General features: G+C 29.7%; 1 protein-coding gene across 1 annotated transcript; it reads left to right on the top strand.

The window, feature by feature from the left end:
* Positions 1 to 9,203: 9,203 nt before the first annotated feature.
* LOC118069552 (LIM/homeobox protein Lhx9-like) lies at positions 9,204 to 19,550 on the top strand. The gene is made up of 7 exons (XM_035087742.1): positions 9,204 to 9,730; positions 13,529 to 13,667; positions 13,972 to 14,131; positions 16,153 to 16,326; positions 16,412 to 16,635; positions 18,487 to 18,722; positions 18,779 to 19,550. Exons 2-7 carry the CDS (start codon positions 13,556 to 13,558, stop codon positions 19,031 to 19,033), a joined length of 1,161 nt encoding a protein of 386 aa, XP_034943633.1. The 5' UTR covers positions 9,204 to 9,730; positions 13,529 to 13,555; the 3' UTR covers positions 19,034 to 19,550.
* Positions 19,551 to 20,625: the final 1,075 nt, after the last annotated feature.

The following is a 20,625-nucleotide window of genomic DNA, read 5'->3' as shown; positions in this document are numbered from 1 at the left end:
ATTATCAAAAAAGTAAGTAGTAGTCACTTAAGTATTTATCAATTTTATTGATTGAATTTTTATCTTTTTTTTTTAATATAATTCGCCATTGAGTGTTGTTAATCTTCATTTATTCCTCGATGAAAAAAGGTAGAGAGGAAGTGTGGAAAATATTACGTGTATTAAGATTTGAGATTGGTAATAAAATTTAGAATTTATATCTATCATCGTTATAACATAAAATAGTTTATTCAGTAAAATAAGATGATATATAAACATTTTAATAATTTAAATGCATTTTTGGCTAAATTGTTATAATTAAGAAAAAATAGTTTGAATTAAAAATTTTCCTTGCATCAAAAATTTTTATTATTTTAAATATTATTGGTTACAAAAGTATTTATATTTTATTTTTTGTGGTTATTTATATTAAAAAAAAAAATAAGATTTGAGTCTTTTTCGACCTAATAATAATAAATGCATCTATATATTTTTCTTAGTGCATCATTGTGCAATTTAAAGTCTTCATAAAATAAAATGAATTAATAATAATCTTATTTTTTGGAAAACAAGGTAAATTTAATTTTTATACTTAAATATTAGTAAATAATTATAAACTTATTTTTAAAGTATAAATTTTAATTGCACTATTGTTTAAATAATTCACAATTACTAATAAGAGAAAATAATTATACTTTATGCATAAAATATGCTTGATTATACACAAAAAAAATGTACGAAAACAACTGATAATTGAAGTGAAAAAAAAAATGATGTGCCTTTTGGTTATATTGACATCCGGTTCTCGTTTAAGAGTATCTTGATCATAGTTACGATACGCCGTCGATCCGGAAATAAACTTTTTGTTTACCAAGGTGTAAAATGTGAAACGCGCGAGTTATTGCAGCACAGAACATCAGAGAATGCCGCTGAGGAGTCTCGTCTCGTTGACGTACACGTCAGTATTTCCGGGCATATACTTAAGTACGTCAGCCACTCTCTTGCTTCTGTGTTTAAATCGTATATTCATTTACATCGAAAAAGAGACAAGTATAATAATATTTTTTTAATCTTCAAACATGCCGTGGTTTTACTTTGTAATTCGAGATCTTTAATTTGGAGGGGTTCAAAATATGAATAACAAATTACTCAATTGACAAAAAAGTTATTTACATTTTTAAAATTAACAGTGCAAAAAATGTTTACTTTAACGTTCACTTGATACTATTTTTTACTCATCAGTTTTGTCATGAATAACATATGGCTTTTGTTGTGATAAATATATTTATACTATTGACAAATACAACATATTTAATAAAAAATTTAAGTATTATTTATAAATACAAAGATGTGAAAACAAGTAGATGTGACAAAATGCAAATTAATAAATTATTTACCATCTAACCAAAAACAGCCCTTTGGGCCTAAGGGTATTCGATCATTAAGCGAATTTAAAGATTAATCTATAAAAACTGCAAAAGTGTTAGCTAATAATTCCAAGAATTCAAGTTCGCTTTATCAATAAATTCCACCATTTAGTTTAGCAATAATAAATGTATAAAGTTCAATTAAAAGTTAGGTTAAACACTAAACCCAATGGCACCAATAAATCCATATTTCTCGTAAACAAAACGGTCAAAAGTTTCATAATTTTGTTTTATTTAATATCAAATATTGTAATTTATCTTTAAATTAAGTTTCAACAGGTTTTCCCTATACTATATTATTGTTCATGATCGAACAACCTTAAATGACGAATGAACGATAATAATTGTTCATGAAACTATATCATTTAAAATAATACAAAAAGTTCTTAAATCATCAAAAGCCAAGTATTTTTATTTTTTAAAAAGATTATTTATTCTCAAAATAATTTTGTATTTGATTACATGAACTGGCTCATCAATTTATCATCTTTCATCAATACCCCTCAAACTGTTCAATGTGAACATTCTGTCAACGTATGTATCATTCCAGGCTTGACTCTTGCATCCCCAATCCAAAAAGGACCTTTCCAAAGTGTCCTGGCTTGACGTCCATACGGTGCCCAGTGTAAAAACATGAGTTTACATTCTCACTCTTTGTTTATTTCTCCTCCAGTAGTTTGTGGCTTATCACACTGTTTTTTTTTTTTTTTATTTATTTTCAACCAAGTTGTACACTAATACGATTGTTTGTAGATGTTATAAATCATTTAATATTTAGTTGTCAATTATCGTACACAGTAAGATATCACTTTTTCCAAGTCTTGCTTAAGCTTGGACAAGGTGTATATGTTATTGGAATGTAATAATTGCCGGCCCCAGGAAACACAATACACAATTTATATAATTTTTTTTTTTATTACATTGTATAAAGTAATCATTACTTTACTGCTTGGTTCAAGTGTCGTAAAACTAGTAAATATATACATAATGATATTCAACTGTATATTAATTTCAAATTTTTTTATTTTTATTGTTGCCTGGAAGCTTTTTGTCAGCACTGTATCTTTAATGCATTTTAATGTGCCTAAATTTATTTTTAACATTTCATATAATTTGTATATACCTCATTTCCATGAGGGTAATGATGCCAACAAAATAAGTCACTCCACTTACTCTATTCTCCGTTAAACAATCTGTGATTGAATTGTTAAATAACCCCGTGATTGACATATGTCATTGATTAAAAGATAACTAAGTTCATTATTTAATAGAGCTTAAAAGCGAATGCCAGTGGTAATTTAAGTCATCCATACGATAATATTTCAAATAAATGATACAAAAATGTATAGAATATGTTACATTTACTTGAAATAGAATTCATAAGGAAATTTATAAAACAATTAATTAGAAATGTGGGTTGCTGAAGTGAGTTGCATTGCTTTAGTAAGTAGATAGTGTAAACTGGTTATGCTCTATACCCTCTTTCACTGAGATTCTGACTACGATAGAGACGGAAGCTCAAATAAATCGCTTGGCCGCCGGATGCTCAGTGCAGAGTAAACTTTAGTAAGAATAATGAGAATTTCATTCCTTGAGTTACACGCTCGCGAGACATTCAGTATCATAAATATTATGAGACTTGAGAAATTTCAATTCATTATTTTTATTGATTCATTCTCTGTGCTTTCTTTATTTAGAGCACATTAATTCAAATATCATCGTGGATTTATATACCATTCGTGTTAGTAACAAATACAAATTTCATTTTGGTCCAAATTTTGATTTAAATTACTTGAAATTTCTTTAAATGTATTTACAAGTAAATGAGATAAGAAAAGTTTGATGATGAAATAGAGATAAGATCATTTGGCTTCAGAACCGGTAGGCTTCCTCTCCTGGATATTCAACAGATGCTATCTCGATATTTCTTTCTAGACTGTCGTCTTGTCACGTCAACAACTTTGGGATATGTGTCTGTTGAGATATACTACGTGCAATTTCTAAACTTACATATAAGTAAAACTTAATCATTGTAGTAATTAATGTATTGTAATAGCATGCATTAAAGCTATGTGTAAGTATATACTGTAAAATCGTTGAATGATAATAATTCAATCTTGACGAGTAAAGATGTCTTTAGTTATTTAATTTTTTTACATGCCGTCACATTAAAATTATTTAAGAAATTAAATTTACCTTGAAGTTTAATTTCTCCCTTCTTGATTACAATTAATTTGACTCCTAATTAAAGTATTTTAAAGACGAAAATTTGAAAATCTATTGATCTTGTACAAAATGTTCCTAATTTAAGAATAATAGTTTTTTTTTTTAATTTCAGTTTCACAATATTTCTCTTAGTTTGGTGTTACTTGAATCAGATATTGAAGAAAAAAAAAATGGTAAGTAGACGAAGGAAAGAAGAGTAAAAGACCAACATGGGTCAGTCGGAGTTGAGCCTAAGGATTTATCTGATGTGAACGCGCGAATATCTTGCCACGGCTTCCGGCGCCCAACCCGTGATTACCACGTCGATTGCCTGTGAATGGCAGTATGAAGAAAAGAAAATAAAATGTGGGAGCGAAAACAAAAAAATGACTCGTATGAATATATGATTTACCGAAATGAATGTGCAAAATTATTTACTTAATATATATTTAACAACTCACGATCATCAATCACCACACGCACATATATTTATAATTAACTCCGTGTAATTATGTACGCCTTAGAAGTTAAATTAATTTTTAAAAATTATTTTTTCTTATCAATATCACAGAAAAATAATTCATTTTTATTATTGAATTTCTTTCTTAAAATCTGATCAAGAAATCTTAGAAGAAATAATATATATATATATATAATAAAAATATAGACACTTATAGATATTAATATTTATATATTTTGAAAAAAATAAAATATTTTAAAAATATTATATCAAGTTAATTCTTAATGAAATTAGTATTACTCAATATAATATGGACTCATTTACAAAAAAAAATATAATGGTGGATCAGTATAAGATTTTTTATTTAATATCATTACTTACTTTTATTAATACAGTAGCGATCGAAAATACTTTGATGAATATATTAATTCCGTTAATTAAAAACAAAGAAGAAATACAAAAATTGATATGTTTTTTTTTAAAAAAAGATATTTAATGATTTAATGCGTCCAAAAAATTACAATCAACCTACTCCTTATTTTATTAAAGAAATTTTTCAATGCAGTTTTAAAAATAAATTTTATATGTAAAAATATTTTTTAGCACTACTGTATATTTACTTAATTCAAATAATTCTTTATTTCGTACATTTTAATTTTTTCCATCTCAAAATAACTTAGTAAATATATTGATCTAAGTAACTCTGCTTAGAGGTAAGTACACTCAAATTATTATAAATAAAATTAGAACCCAGGTAAGTTTAAATTTACTTCGTTAATTTGGTTTTATTTTCACTTAACAGCTGAAAAAAAAATGTGACTTTTTCACATTGACTTTTATTAATTCGTTTGATTTTGCATAAATTATTTCATCTGTGACTGTTTATATTTATTTATAAATTTAGCATATGATATAATTGCGTGTAATTAAAATAACATTGAGGTTAATATTAATTTGAAATAGTAATTTTATGATTTAATGTATCAACTCATTATTATCACTACATTGAGCATCGAACTACTTGTAAGTACACTGAGAAAAAAATTTACTTCATACAAAAAATATTTCATTCGATCATTAACATCGAAATTTCAAATAGTCACAATAAAATATTTCTTCGAAATTATGAATATTTAATTGAAATCATTTTATTTACTCAAATGAATGAAATGTCATTTATGTTCAAACTTGTCGCAACATGGAACCAAATGACAAAATGTGTTGTTGATAACACTACTATTAGTCTGAATAAAATATTATCTTGAGAATACTCCAACTTTCTTTTATTGATTGAATAAAAAATTCTTTCATTCAACGAAATTTTTTTCTCAGTGTAGTTTTTAAATTTATCAAATATAAATAATGATCATCAATAGTTATAGAGAAGGTAATAAAAGCAATGGTTGATATTTTTTTGTTGTAACATTCGTCAAAAAGTCACTATAGATAAATTAATTACTTCAATTGGCAAGTTTAATTGTCGTACGGAAAGTAATTTAATTGGATTACCGTGGTAGCTTGTACAGCATATCCTGAGTGTATCGATAATCTATTAATTTAATTTTATAAGCACAGGATGTATGTATGAGTAGTCATACAACTTGTTTATACACATAAGTATGTAACATCCACGTTAAATACCATGCCGGTAGATTAACCAGTGATACACGTTTCTATCGTAGTAGATAGCATCTTACTGAATTGAAGTTGTGTATTTTTGTAATAATTACAATGTAGATTGAAAATTTTCATCAAGTTTTCTTATCTTTTAGCATTGTATAATTATGTGAATTTGTTATTTCAATTACTTGGTGATATTTATCGTAAGAAAAAAAATTATTTCAAAAAGTGTTTACACAGAGAGAGAATTTTTTCACTAAATGTAAGTGTAAAAATGATAAGTGCACATTTCGAAATTTAGAAGTAAAAATATTTTTATTTGATAGTAAATTTTGAGTTCTTGTATTCACTATTCTACAATTCTATTACACACTCGAATTGTAATATTTCATATTTATCCTTGTATAGTTCACAATTTTGATTAATAATAAAACTTTTACAAGAAAAAATTTTAATGTATACTAATTAAATAATTTCTTATTACCATTTTTCTATCCAAAGCGACAGACTACTATTTATTGGAGTAAAATTTACAATTCCTTTTTCTCCGTGTAGTAAAATAATTACTTAGGATAACGTAAAAATTATTTACAATAACCTAAAATTCACTGTTGAACAGAAATATAGTTAACGTATAAATTGAACGGTTAAAATTTTTGATTGATAATTTTTCAAAAATTCCTATCTTAATTACCATAAACATAATCAAGATAATTTTTCCTATATATTTTTTCTCATGTACATGTAAATAAATATGTATACCCTTGTTATATATTCGTTTCATCAGCATTCAATTGTACAATGAATACGCGCGGACAAAAATTGAAAGCGTATGTGCAAACTGAAAGAACGTCTTTTGCGGTTGTCTTTTCTGATTCGAGGCCCGGAAGATTGTTGGGACTACGCGCCTGTCGCAGTGAAACGTACCATTTATCCACGTCAACCTCGTTCGCCGGCACCGTGAGGCGTCTTCGTATTTTCTCTTTATATACTCTTCTTTTTTGTTAATCTTTTTATTATTCTTACCCTTTCTTTTCTTTCCATGCCGACATCAACACAATATTCTGCAAAATACACACATAAAATAAAGTATGTCTGTAAAGACACGTACAACAGTATACATTTCACGTATCCAGTTGAACTATTAATAATTTTTTTTTCTCTAACGACGATGAAATAAAAAAAAACTCATCAACTATCCCTAGAAGGTTTTAATTTTTATTATTCGATATTTTTCTACTGCAATAATTAGCAGTAATTACACTGCAAATCTAAGTGTGTTATTCTTGTAAACACTTTTAACACACTAAGCCTCTTCAATGTTAAATGCCATAAACAAACTATAGATTTTAACACACTATGAAATGTGTAAAATCATGTATAGTTTGTTTATGGTCATTTTACATTGAATATGCTCTATATGTGTTATTTTAACACGTTTATAAAATCTTGGGATTTGCAGTGTATTCCATGGAATAAAATAATACTGTAACCGGAAGTGAAAAGTTTAGTTAATCGATGCAAAAGTTATCTAAAACATAATTCAATTTTTCAACACCAGGGGGGGGGGCGGAAGAAAAATGAAATTAAAAAGGTGTTTAATTAATTCATTTCTTATATTTAATTTCAATATTAAACAGTTAACTCAATTAATGTTCAAAAGATTCTTTATTGTTTTTTCAGATTAAAAAAGGCCCAGCAGTCTTGTACATTTGTATACATATTCAGAGTTGCGTATTCCGGATAGACGCGAGCGATAACCATGCTTAATGCGGAAATTAACCGTTATATCTTTGCACTTATTTACACATGCCTCAGCCGAGATAACTTATCCAAACGATATTTTCGCAAACTGCAGCCTACAACTAAATACAATTATTATTTTTATATTCTTTGTGTTCAAATGCCACTTCAATCACATCTACTCTCTGTTGACTTGAGGTAAGTGTAAAGATAGAGTACATACTTTATAAAAATGAATCAGTGAAGATCCAATGTACTTAATATTCACTGATTTATTTTTAGGGAGTATTTTTTAATTTAATTCATCATTTCATTGCTAGCTTTGATTAAAATTACTAAAAAAGAAAAATAATCAGTTAAATGTCATTTAAGGTTCCGTAATGTGGTTCATTTACTTTATTAGTCTACCAGTAAATAATTCCTAGCAGTAAATAAAATGCAAAAAAATTGTCTATTATACTTTCTAGTTGCTGAAGAGTCTTAGAGATATTTTATAGAATAAAATATAAAATTCTAAAATCAAACATTTGCCCACGAGATGTCTCTTGTTACTGGCATCAGTTCAGATACCAGTTCGACAATTCTCTTGCTCTCTTCATTCTCTTTCTCATTCACTTCCCAGCGACTCTCTACAACCAATGACGAGGCGACTTTATCATCGCGAACTTGCTTGATTGGTCCGCGTATCGTGACTCCTATCGAGCGATTCACAAACCGCGCCTAGTTTCTCAGATTCTATACTTGAAGTATTCAGGTAAGTTATGCCACACTGAGGGGTTACAACTCGCCACCTAACCACTTGCTTTTGTGTCAACAATCAACATGATGTCTTGGAGCTGAAAAATACAGAAAACCCAAATATCAATTGATAGAGGGGAGTTTTTGTTGTTGCTGTTGTGTGATGTGCGTATGAATCAGAAAAAGATGAATCTCTCTATTGAGGTGACTGACTTCTAGTCTTTTTAAAAACAGTCGAGTGTCTGTACAAGAGTCCTTGAAATTTTTTAAAAGTAGACTCCATTGCATTATTAATTTAATTTTGTTTGCTCCTGGGGATCAAAAATAGCTGATAAATAATTGAGAATATCTAAATGGAGAAAAAAATTAATTTGAAAGTTTGTAAAATTTTCTGTTAAATAAATGTTACTAGAGAGAGAGGGAAAATAATCGCGCAAGCGTCGCGATATTCTCGACCCTTCATACTTCTCTGCAACCCTCTTGCGCTGAGAAACCCCTCCCTATTCAACGCGCTCCGATGTTCGTCAGCTACCCCTCTTCTTCTCTTCCTTCCTGACGTCTGCTGCCGCCGGCAAGTTCTCGTTAACTATATCCAAACGCTTCCTCGTCGGGTCGTCGTAACCGACGGTATATTTTCGGCACAAGCATCAATTTTACATCAATCTCGTTGGTCCAAGTGATTATTCAAGTGTTTTATTTTTTTTTTTTTATCATCTCTTCCTGTCATCTTTATTAATTACGTGATTGTTATGATAATAAACCCAATTATCCAATGATCATTGCAATAATTGGATTAACAATCATCTCCAATGGATTGGCAAAAACCAAAAAAAAAAAAAGAAAAGCCGGTGAAACTTGTGTAAATGACAACTTTTAACAAGTGATTACTATAATTGTGCTCGTACATTTCTGCAGTTTACACCTTTCTTAATCACGAAAATCCAACAACATTTTACGATAGATTAAATAAGGATATATGTAGAGACATTAACATAATATTTTAATTTAGCAAGATGGTTTTTTTTTTTATGCCTTAAAGTTGATTTAATTTAAATTGTTAATTATATTGAAGAGTTAAATGTTATTTGGTTATCTTAACATGTGAAAAATTTAAATGAAATTACCGTTAATACATCATCCCTATAAAGAGAACAATGATGTAGCTTTCAAGAGCCGCCGCTCTTAGTCGTAAAATCTTATCTGTTGATCGCGGAAGAACGAGAAATAAATGATGAAATTATACGCTTATATAATTTTATACGCGTGTGCAACTGTTGACTTCAGTTTCTGACATATGGGTTTATATTAAAATCCAACACCTTTTTTAATTTTGAATTTTCAAGAAGATTCCATTCAATCACTCTGAATTTTTTCCTTTCTTAAATTTATCTGCAGTGATATGAGATACTATTTAAGCTCTTTAAATCATTCATTTTGGAATTGAAGCAGATGAAATTGGCAAATAAGTGATTGTAGCTCAATCAATGACTCTGGTAGCTAAAAGAAGACTCGTGTTGGTTCTCAACGAATTTATATCAACACCAAGTTGAGGATTCAGGTAAGTGTGCTAGGAATTATGTAATTGTTGGTAAAATTTTAATAAATAAAACACAAAAGTTATCTCAATTGAAAATTTTTATCAATCATTTTGGAACATTTTTTTATTCTGATGAATAAATCTAGCTAAATAGATGTCTAAATTCTATATATTAAAACTCATGTTATAATTAAATGTTTATAATATTTTTTTTTGTAAAATCATTGAGAGTACAATTCAATAATGATAATAACAAAAAAAAAATTTTAAATTACCGTAATAAATACCAAAAAAACAATAATTAAAAAATACAAAATTAAATCGACCAATCAGAAAAGCGTAACCATTTTATTCGTGCGTTGATTGGTCGATTTTATTTTTAAATATTCGAAATGAATAAAAATAAAATAATTTTTTACATTGTTAACTTGCGACAGTTATTATTTTATTTACTTCCTAATACTTATTTATTAGTTTCAATTATCATAAATAAACAAAGCTGACAACATTTGTAATAATTAATATGTTCATTAACACTTTTAAATTGACAAGAAATTTTTTAATTCACCAGAATGTGTGTAAGATATCTGTATCATTACTTATTTCACCACAACACATTAAACTGCCTAACAATTTTACTATAAAATATTCTCAGTACATAAAACTAGAAAAATTTGCCCTGGTGCGATCAAGATATTGCCATAAATCAGAAAACTTTCTTTTAGCTGAAAAAGTTGATAGACTTTAATTGTATGAAAGTTCATGAGAAAACAGGCCATGAATGATGCCGAATCCACTGGAATTTCCATTGTATTTTATACCAGAAGAGAAAAATACTGTTATCATTATCTTTTTTTTGCTAATAATCATGAACTGTAACGTAATACAACTATTCAAACGCTGGAAAGAAGAGATATTCAACAATTAGAAAAAAAAAAATAATTTAAACAATAACAATAAAAAATTGTTCTTCACTGGTAATATTTACTTTCAATGAGCTTACATTGATTGATATTCTTTATTTATTTTAAATGAATTCACAAAATTATGAACTAATTAAAATTTAATAAATAATTCCACTTTTTTTTTTTCTACCAAACGAAAATGATGAAGTTGAACAAATTGAATCACATGGCGAATGGAATCGAATCAGGATTAAGCTGATATTTGTCACATGCCAATAAAAACTCACATTCCATTCGTTCCCATTCTTTCTTTCTCTTTTCTTGTATTGACAATTAGTATTAATAAGCTTTGAATGATAACTCAAGTTTTTTTTAATCTCGATCATAGCAACAATCACTTTTTACTTTGATCTGATTTCATGTCATGAAATAGACTTGAATTCATTACTCTAGTATACATGAAACCCAAGTTGTGTCATTTCCAGTGGGGAAATGAAACTTAATTCAGCATGCTGTTAATCCAGTCATGTAGGAAAGTAAAGAAAAAAAAAATTCAATTGCTTGACAATAAAATTAGTATCAGTATCAGCAGTGAGAATATTTTTTGTGTGAGTATGTAAATATGTTGTGCATCCTTTGAAGTGAAAGATATAAATGACGACAATGTATTTAGATTGGGAAAACAGAAAACAACTCTGCTCAGAGTGCGAAATAACATCTGTTTGCATTCATGAGTTGACTATTATTTAGCTAAATCTACCTTATGGGATTAAATAATAAATTGTTTGTAAAAATTTTCAACTTTTTATACAAAAATCAATGTGAAATTCGATATTTTTTCAATTTATCTATAAAAGATAATTGTTAAAAAAAAATTCTAAATAAAACCATGCTGTAAATTTATTTTGTTTAATTTTTTTTAAGCATCTTTTTATTTAAACAAAAACATAAAGTAGCCAAAAATAAATTGTTTAGTTGTTGGATGACTATTACAAGTTTTATTCAGCACAGTTTTTAATCTTAAAAAGCCATTTCAAGGAAAGGAGAAGCAAAAAAGATGAAAACAGAAAATTCTTAGCTTTTTAGGTCAAAGTGAACTGCTTTTTTTTTTTAATATTTTCTGTTTTAAATAAAAATTACATTTTTTACTGTCTAGTTTAGAGGCCAAAAAATAAATTACGATAATTACTCAAACAGTTTGGAGTATATTTCTCCCAGAAATTTATCAAATTCATCATAATAAATAATCAAAAAGTCACGAATGTTTTCTGATGAGCTTTTAATTAATTCACTAATATGAATGTATCAGAAATAAATAATGTAAACCAACAAGAATGTTGTCATTACAAATAAGAAATCCAAGTTATTCGTATCATCCTAGAGTTATTGAATGAACGCATTTTTATTGAAAGGACAATCAAAGACATTCTGATATTATTTATATTTAGTTATTATTGAATTAATTTCCTGTAATGTCAACATAACATTTTATATATTTATTTTACCTTTCTATACATGGAGTAAAATTTTTCCTCAGTTATATTTATTTTAGAGAAAATTCCTGTACAGTAAAATATAATGATTTTTCATTTTTTTCCCTTGGTATACAGTAAGGTAAAAATTAAAAAAAAAAAAAAGATTTATTTATCAGAAAATGAAGCGAGTTTTATACTGTAATTGATATTTCTCTTCCCATGGACTTGAGAAACAGTCGAGTACCCACGTAGCAGAATCCTCTCATATCATACTCGACTTTTTCTCTCGTTCATCTTAGAAAATGAAAATACAACAAAAACATTAATCAGCCTATTCCTGCAACATACCAGTATTCCTTGTATTGTTGTAGCTTTTTAACGATTGTTATGGCAATAACTGCCTACGGACGTGAACTGAAATACCCGAGTGGTGAGTTAATATGAGAGTATGGTACCATAAAGCATAGACAGGCATACAGTACACGATAAATGGATAAAAAATGTCAGAATGCCAGGAGCAAAATGTAATAAGCCAAAAGAAAATAGTGATGATGGTGAAGGAGGAAAAGAAAAGAGTCTGTATGGAGAGTAGGGACGTTGAGTTATCGCCGAGAGACGTTTGCCTTGGCTTCTACCAATTAGCTACTTGGTCGATTCGAAACTGAGCTACTACTCCGGAATCCATTCATTAACGGGACGCCGGTCACGAATTGTTTTCATTCATGGATTCTCGTGCGTAGTATAGACACGAGCACGCGCCTCTGAGCGTGTCCTGAATGAACGAGAAGCGGTCTTTTTCTCAGTGTCTTCTCTTCTCTTCTTTCTCTCTCCCTTGCCATTAGCGTGGACGTTAACGCGAATGACTTTGTTTCTACCAGGCGCGACGATACGGTCGATGATTTCAATCTCCTGTGAGTAGGATATCTTATCCTCGTTCCGCACTCGGTGGCTCGAGAAATCCTTTTGACCGTCTCTATCATCCAATGCGATTGAATTAAAGATTCGACGTTAATTGGTATCTTATTATCATGTTCCCTCTTAATTTCTTAATTACTTTTCTATATAGAGGCACCTGAGAGACACTGGGCTTTCGAGAGCTTCAATAATCATTATGTATGTCTACTGTAGTTTTGATACAGATGTCCTTTCATGCTTCTTACATTCAGAAACAACTTTACATCCTGGTTGGAATTATTTCATGCCAGATTAGACTATGAAATGATCAGAAGGTAACAATTACCTTATGAAAGAGAATATTCTTTAAAAAATGGAGCAGTGCAATTCAGTGAGCATTGCAAGAGCATTGATCAGCCTTTAGATGGAAAAAATATTCGACAGGATGCTAAAGGGATAAAATTAACCCTCTAGTGAATTATCCATTATTGATTAAAAAAAAAAAAATTAATACAGTTTGTTAATGTTTTAAAATTTTTTTCCAGAATGTTTAAACTAACTGGAGGTCCGTAATGCTGAAAGAAGTGGGTTGTGGAAGTAACACACCCCCATCAGGGGAGCGCACCCCTCGACAAGATGTAGAAAATGAACGACATTTGGTGGATGGCGGACTAGCTTGTGCAGGTTTTTTATTCATAGTTTACTTTTGACACTCAAGTAATTTATTCACAACTATTCTATATTATATTTTAAAAGTTGGTAACACTGCTCAATCAACCAATTGATTAATTAACCATGATCAAATTCATCCTAACAGCAAAACAAAATCACTACTTGAGATTAAATGAAATTAATGATTGTAATTAACTACACATTACATATATCTGATGTTAATCAATCTTACATTTTATTTCAATAGCTATAAATATTTATAATTGATAATTACAAGAGCTAATAATTATTATATTACACGTGAATGCTTCTGTAGGTTGTGGTCAAGATATTGCTGAAAGATGGTACCTGAGGGTGACTGATCGAGCATGGCACTGTGGCTGTCTTCGGTGCTGTCACTGCAGGGTGCCTTTGGCAGCTGAACTCACGTGTTTCTCCAGGGATGGAAATATTTACTGCAAAGAGGATTATTACAGGTTAGTACGAAATAAATGATCATAGTTTCTGGGGGGGGGGAAGAGAACTCAATGCAGTCCTCTATCTAAATTTCACGGTCTCCTATGCTCTTCCAAGCTCTCTACCATCTTGATATTTATTACGGCAGTTTCAAATTTGCATAAAAGTCAGTTGTAATTCTTTGGACCACACAAAATGTTTGCTAATAGACACTGTTTAAATACTACTTTTGTTGGTATTTTGATGAAATGGTTATTATTTTTTTATCGATCATCACTATTGATAGATAATTTTTAAAAACTTTTTTATTTTTTAGATATTATATCGTTTATTGTTATGTAATGTGAACATGAAAGAACAAGGAAGACAACATGATGTAACACAACAACAGTTTAAAAATATTTTGATTGACGCAACTTGTTGTTTAGTAGACGTGGAAATCGCAGTCTCGTTACCCGTTGATTTATTATTACGACATACAATTGCACATATTCTAACATCTGGGATGCACAGGAAAAGTCTTATCTTTTACCGGTTCATATTTTTTTATCATTCAAAAGTGAAAGCTCCTATTTAAAATAAGAAAAAAAAGCTAACAATCATTTTGATTGTTCTATTGTTTTAGAATATTTTGAATACGCACTATCTTCATTAGAAATTCATTGATTTAAACTTTTTAACAGACTTGGTTATAAAAAAATTATAATAAAAGCTCTTATCATCTGGTAATATTCATGAAAAGTTTCCATTTCTCTTCACTCTTTCTTTTCTATTATAACTGGATTTGCAATCAAATCTTTTACATATTTTATTTTATGTATTATCTCTTCAACATAGAATTTTTTTTTGATAAAATAGATATTCAATGGAAAATAGAAAATCTTAAAAAAAGAATAATGCTACCATCTCAATAGAAAAAAAAACAATTTCATTTGTAACTATTGAAAATTTTGATTTTATTAATTAAAAAAAAAAAAATATTACATGTTGACAGTAAATTTTTTTCTCAATGTATAAAATTGGAAATAGAGAGGATGAGAGAGAAATGTAAATTGAAGTTGATATTTCCATGGTTCTGGTTCGTTAGGGTAGAAAACATCACTCCATGCAATATGCAACAATAAAATACGACTCGTGGTTGGACCAGAGATGTTGGGATGAATAGAAGTATGAGAGTCGTAGCAGGCGAATAAAAGCAATAAGAAGAAAAGCAAATGCCTTTGTCTCTATCGTTGTATATTTCAGAAATGGCTAAGTCGTGAAGCTTTAGTTCTTTCGATACCAAGAATTAAAAGCCTCTATATTGTCGAATGAAAATATAGCGGCAGTGGAGAGAAAGCAGAAAGAGAGAGAGAAAGAGTATTGTCTGCCATTTCTGGGATATTTGTGGTGGTCTATTGAAATGCGGGAGGGCTTCTTTAAAGGAAGATACGTCAGATCTTATTTGCAAAGCCATTATTATAGTCTTTGCTGGTACCTTGTTGTCATAATCAGCAAAAAACGTGGGAGTCACGTTGGCAGAGAATTCTATTGTTCATTACAAAGGTGTACAATGATTTTGACGTTAACGAAAGTAATGTCGGCTTTTAAATGATCTTGACTTATCTTATTTTTAAAATGGTATTGACTTCAGCTTCTGATAATTGGAACCGTCAAGATCATTTATTCATGCTGAAGACATATTCAAAGTCCATGACATTTTCAAGATCAATCTCCACTTTTAATTCTTTTAATTATCAATTCCAACATGAACTAATTATTTTATCAGACAATATTTCCAAAAATAATGATTGTTGGTTGCTATTGCAACTCTGCTATCTTTACTCTCCCATTTGATGCTATTGAAATGCCTTACATTCATTTTCATTTATTGAAAATCTCAGTTTTTTGGAGTGTTTTACTTCAATACACTGAAAGTATCTAATTAAAAATAATAATCTGCTAGAGTAATATAAAAGTTTAGATAAAATGAGGTGTAAAACTTGTAGATCATGGTGATACAAACCTTCCTACATGATGATCATAATTTCATATTTTCCAGACTCTTCGCAGTCTCAAGATGTTCACGTTGCCGAGCAGGAATCTCTGCTTCAGAATTAGTAATGAGAGCTAGAGAATTAGTTTACCACATAGCCTGTTTCGTCTGTGCTTCTTGTGGTATTCCTCTGAATAAGGGTGATCATTTTGGACAACGTAATGGCCTCGTTTATTGCAGGTAATTTTTTTCATTAAATTTCTAAAACACCCAAGAACATAAGTTGTTTTTTGTCGACATTAAAAAACAAAACCTTTGCTTACAGACCTCATTATGAACTAATTTGCTGTACTGCCGATTATGGGAACACTTCTGGAAGTGTTGAAGATCTTGGTTCTCCAGGAGTTTCACCACTTCCGGGTTATTACAGTGCAGCAGAGCAAAGTCCAGTTGCGTCAGTACAGAAAGGACGGCCTAGAAAGAGAAAACTATCAGAAGTTACTGGATCAGAAATGTCTGTGTCTATGAGGCTTGGAGCTGGAGGACTAGGTAAGTTTTGAATAGAGTGTCCCCTCATTATTGTGTATAAAGTAGAACAAAAGATCTCATGAGAAGTAAAAACATTCAGACAGTATTGAATAAAGTATTACTATTCTCAAGAATACACCCTCGTGAAAATGAATGCATGACAATTGCTTGGTAAATACAACAGCTCAATGGTCTGCTGAGTATTAAGCAAATAATTTTTTTATCAATTCGCTTGCCAGCCGGCCAATTACACTCTCGACCATTGATAGACGTTTTTTGTTTACTTCTAACTGCTTCGTTAATTGATGTCACGCTTATCAGCTGGTTGTATGATTCCAAACCAAGCTAATGAATCAAAGCAAACTTGTCCATTGGTGGAAATGAATATTAACATCTAACACCTAATTAGTAGTAAAAACCTAAGTATGATGAGACACTAGAATGTGATACAATGAGTATTTCAAGTATTGATAGGACTGAAATGTTGATGATGCTGATCAAGATCCAAAGACATTCCAAAAAGTTTAATTGGAGAAATGCTATAACAAATGATATGAACAAAGTTGGTGGATAAAAAAGGTCTGATAGTCAACACAAACCTAAACTAATTATGACAAGTGGTATCGCAAACTAACGGATGAATACCCTGATCACGTCATTCTCAGTTATTTTATAATCGTTGGACAATTAAAGAAATACCACTAAGTTCGCAACGAAGAATTTATGACCAGGAGCTATAAAATTGTTGGTTCAGTCTCACTATCAGGTTTCTCAATGCCTATTTTTTCTCATTCCATCCACCTATCATATCTTGGTACCAAAAATAACAAAATGATCCAAGTTATAGCAGCATTATTATAACTATCAAATGTTTATATGACATTAGTTGATCAATATTTCATTGATTTAAGTTGAAATGAAATAGAAGTAATGTTTATAGATTATAAAGGACTGATAAAAGAGTAATATATCGTGGATAGGTAATAAAAAAGCAAAAAAAGGATGAAAGAAAGAAGTACGTTGGGGCCCGCGGAGACAGTGACAGATGGGTATCGATGCTGAGATGCATCGATTGGCCGCTCCCTCCCGGAAAAGAATGCCGCCGCGGACCAATACCCAGCCACTGCGACCAGAATGGCCGTCGAACATTGATACCTACATTCCCTTACTTGCTGCTTCTTTCTTATTTTCTTTTCTTTGTACCATCTCTCCCTTATCCAACTTAGCAGTTCGTTCCCAATTTTTGTCCACTACGTGACAAATTGTGACCTCATTCTTGAAGCATCCATTCCGCATCAACTGTCTTCCTCGCAATACGTGTGCCAGATCTCCTTGACATGATCGCAAAAATAGCCTCCACTTAATTAGGCACTTGTGCATCGTTAAGTTTTTCAGATCAAGGGAGCACATACCATGTAGTAAGGTTCTTTCTTACACCGGAAGTTATACACCTTGTTGAAATATTTTCTTTTGCTGTAAGTTTAATACTAGCAAATCATAATATATATTTCTTTCTTTCTTTCATCTTTAATGTATTTTTATTTTATTATTCAATGATTATTTTATTTGATAAATACAATCGATAAACTTTAATGTAAAGATTTTTATTGGTTCCCTAAAATTGGTAATGGCGTCTCACAACCTGTCTTTCAAGACTGTTCCGTTATACTTGAACCAATCGATCCGGTCTTCAATGCTTTTTTCCAAGGCAGCTGCTACGCTTTTTTTCCTCCCCACAATCCATTGTCTTCTTTTTATTATTACCAAGTTAATACATGGTCCATCCAGAGCACGTGCTTTCAACATTTCCTCTGAACAAATCATGTTTACTAATTGTACCACGAATCTACTATTATTTTTATTTATTTACAGAATTACTTCACCCAAATGAATTATCATCGTCCATGGAATCATTAACAGCGTATGATACATCAGTTGGTTCACCTGGTCCAGTTCACTCAACCCAACGAACCAAACGCATGAGGACGAGCTTTAAGCATCATCAATTACGTACTATGAAAAGTTACTTTGCTATTAATCAAAACCCTGATGCCAAGGATCTTAAACAATTGGCCCAGAAGACAGGACTTTCTAAACGAGTACTTCAGGTATGGCTTTATTTTGTTAATTTTGTTAGAGGATTTATTTGTGATGTTCTTATCAGGTTTGGTTCCAAAATGCCAGAGCAAAATGGCGACGTAACATGATGAGACAAGAAGGAAATAGTGGAACTAATAGTGTTGGATGTCCTGGAACACCAGTGCCATCATCAACTGGCAATTCTCCTAGTCTTGGACCCAGTTCTTCATTCCTTGGAGATAGCAATAGCCAACCATCAACTTCCATGGATGAAATTCATGCTCTTCATCATTTACACTCTAGTGTGTCACCACAAGTTTCATTCTCTGATCTTTATTGACATCAACTGCAGCTTAAAAAATAATGCTGCTGGTAGTTTGATGAAGAGTTGAACAAACAATAGACTTACGGTGCTAAGTGCTTACTAATTTAATGGGTGTCATATAAAAAGTAATATTTAAATATATTTATCAGTTTGCTTATAATCATTAGTAAACTAATTTTAGATATATCTAAATAAAGATCTCATTTTTTAAATTAATACAGCCATATTCTATCTGATGACGTATTATAAAGTGATGGAGAAATAGAGGGAAAGAGTTGGGATCAAATGGTGATTAATAAGGGATCATTTTTAGGATTATTCATTGTGAGTGGATTTAGAAATAGTGATAAATAACAATTATTAATTAGAACTAGTGGACAGACATTTTTCTCACTATATAACTGATGATTACTCGTAAAAGTAAATATGAAACCACCATCTTCGTATTAGATGACAAGAAAAATTCAAAATTATGTGCGGGAAAACAATCACAAAGAAATGAACTGGATCACATTTTGATTGTAAATTGACATTAGGCTTTCATAAAACAACAATAATAATTATCTTAATTTTTATTATTTAAATATTAGGATTAAAAAATCTAAATAATTTAAGTCTAATTTATTAAACATAAAATTTATTTTTGAAAAAAAAAAAAACTATTACGAGTGAGAATATTTGTTCATCCTATCAAATCGTATTTTTGGGTGGAGTTCTATCTCTTGACTATCCTCAAATAGCTGTCTGGTCTGTATCGTCGTTTTTCTACTTAGAACATCAGTTCTCATGAATACTTATGGAATAGGTTTTTAGATGAGAGAGTCTTAAGGTGTTGCCTAGAAATAATAAAATGCTAAAATGTTTTTAATTAGTCATGTCAGTATGTTGCTTAACTTATAAAAAATTTTGCTTTTTCTAAAAAATGTGCAATATATTTTAGTAATGAAAACCTAAACAGCTTTCATTTACTCTAGTATTAATATTTCACGATCCATAAATGATAAAAGCAATTTTGGTCTTAATTTGAGCTAGAGTCTCCCTTGTAATATTTATTGTTTATTAATACACTTTATTATTATACTCTTTTTATTTTAATTTTATTTACTCTAGATTTAATAACTTTTTTTTAATATTTTTGAATTTATCCAAAGCAAGTACTGATGTTATTTGTGTTCAGGAAAAAACCTTATGAACTAAACATGTATGATCAGGTGATATCAGTTCTAACTGTAATTCTACTTCCGGTTGAAACTTTTGCATTAAAAAATTATTCTTAAATTAATTTATTAAATATTTTCAAGTACTCTCTAAAATGAATCAGTGGATATTCACTGATTATTGGTGCTAATTCTATCATTGAATGAACCAGTAATTGGATTAGCACTGAAAATCAGTGAATATTCACTGATTTTCAGTCGTTTTCACTGATTCAGTTAAAGAGAGTATTTCATTCATATTATTTTTTATTTAAAAAAATTAGCTATAAAATGATCAGTATGATAATTTATTATTGTCAATAAGTTGAGAACTGATTTTTTTTTTATCTTTTATGAGAAGTAGATGTGTATACATTGAATGAGATGAACAATAACAAATTTTTGCAAGTT

Source organism: Chelonus insularis, unplaced genomic scaffold (assembly GCF_013357705.1).
Source record: "Chelonus insularis isolate UGA/USDA-ARS -01 unplaced genomic scaffold, ASM1335770v1 contig_41_pilon, whole genome shotgun sequence".
Taxonomy (NCBI): Eukaryota; Metazoa; Arthropoda; class Insecta; order Hymenoptera; family Braconidae; genus Chelonus; species Chelonus insularis.
Note: the sequence above shows the minus strand (reverse complement) of the source record. Positions and strands in the feature narration are given on the sequence as shown.

Coding starts and splice junctions, on each gene's coding strand:
- LOC118069552 (XM_035087742.1), top strand. CDS start 13,556: ATGCTGAAAGAAGTGGGTTGTGGAAGTAACACACCCCCATCAGGGGAG. Junction 16,327..16,411: donor AATGGCCTCGTTTATTGCAG/GTAATTTTTTTC, acceptor CTTTGCTTACAG/ACCTCATTATGAACTAATTT. Junction 16,636..18,486: donor GCTTGGAGCTGGAGGACTAG/GTAAGTTTTGAA, acceptor ATTTATTTACAG/AATTACTTCACCCAAATGAA.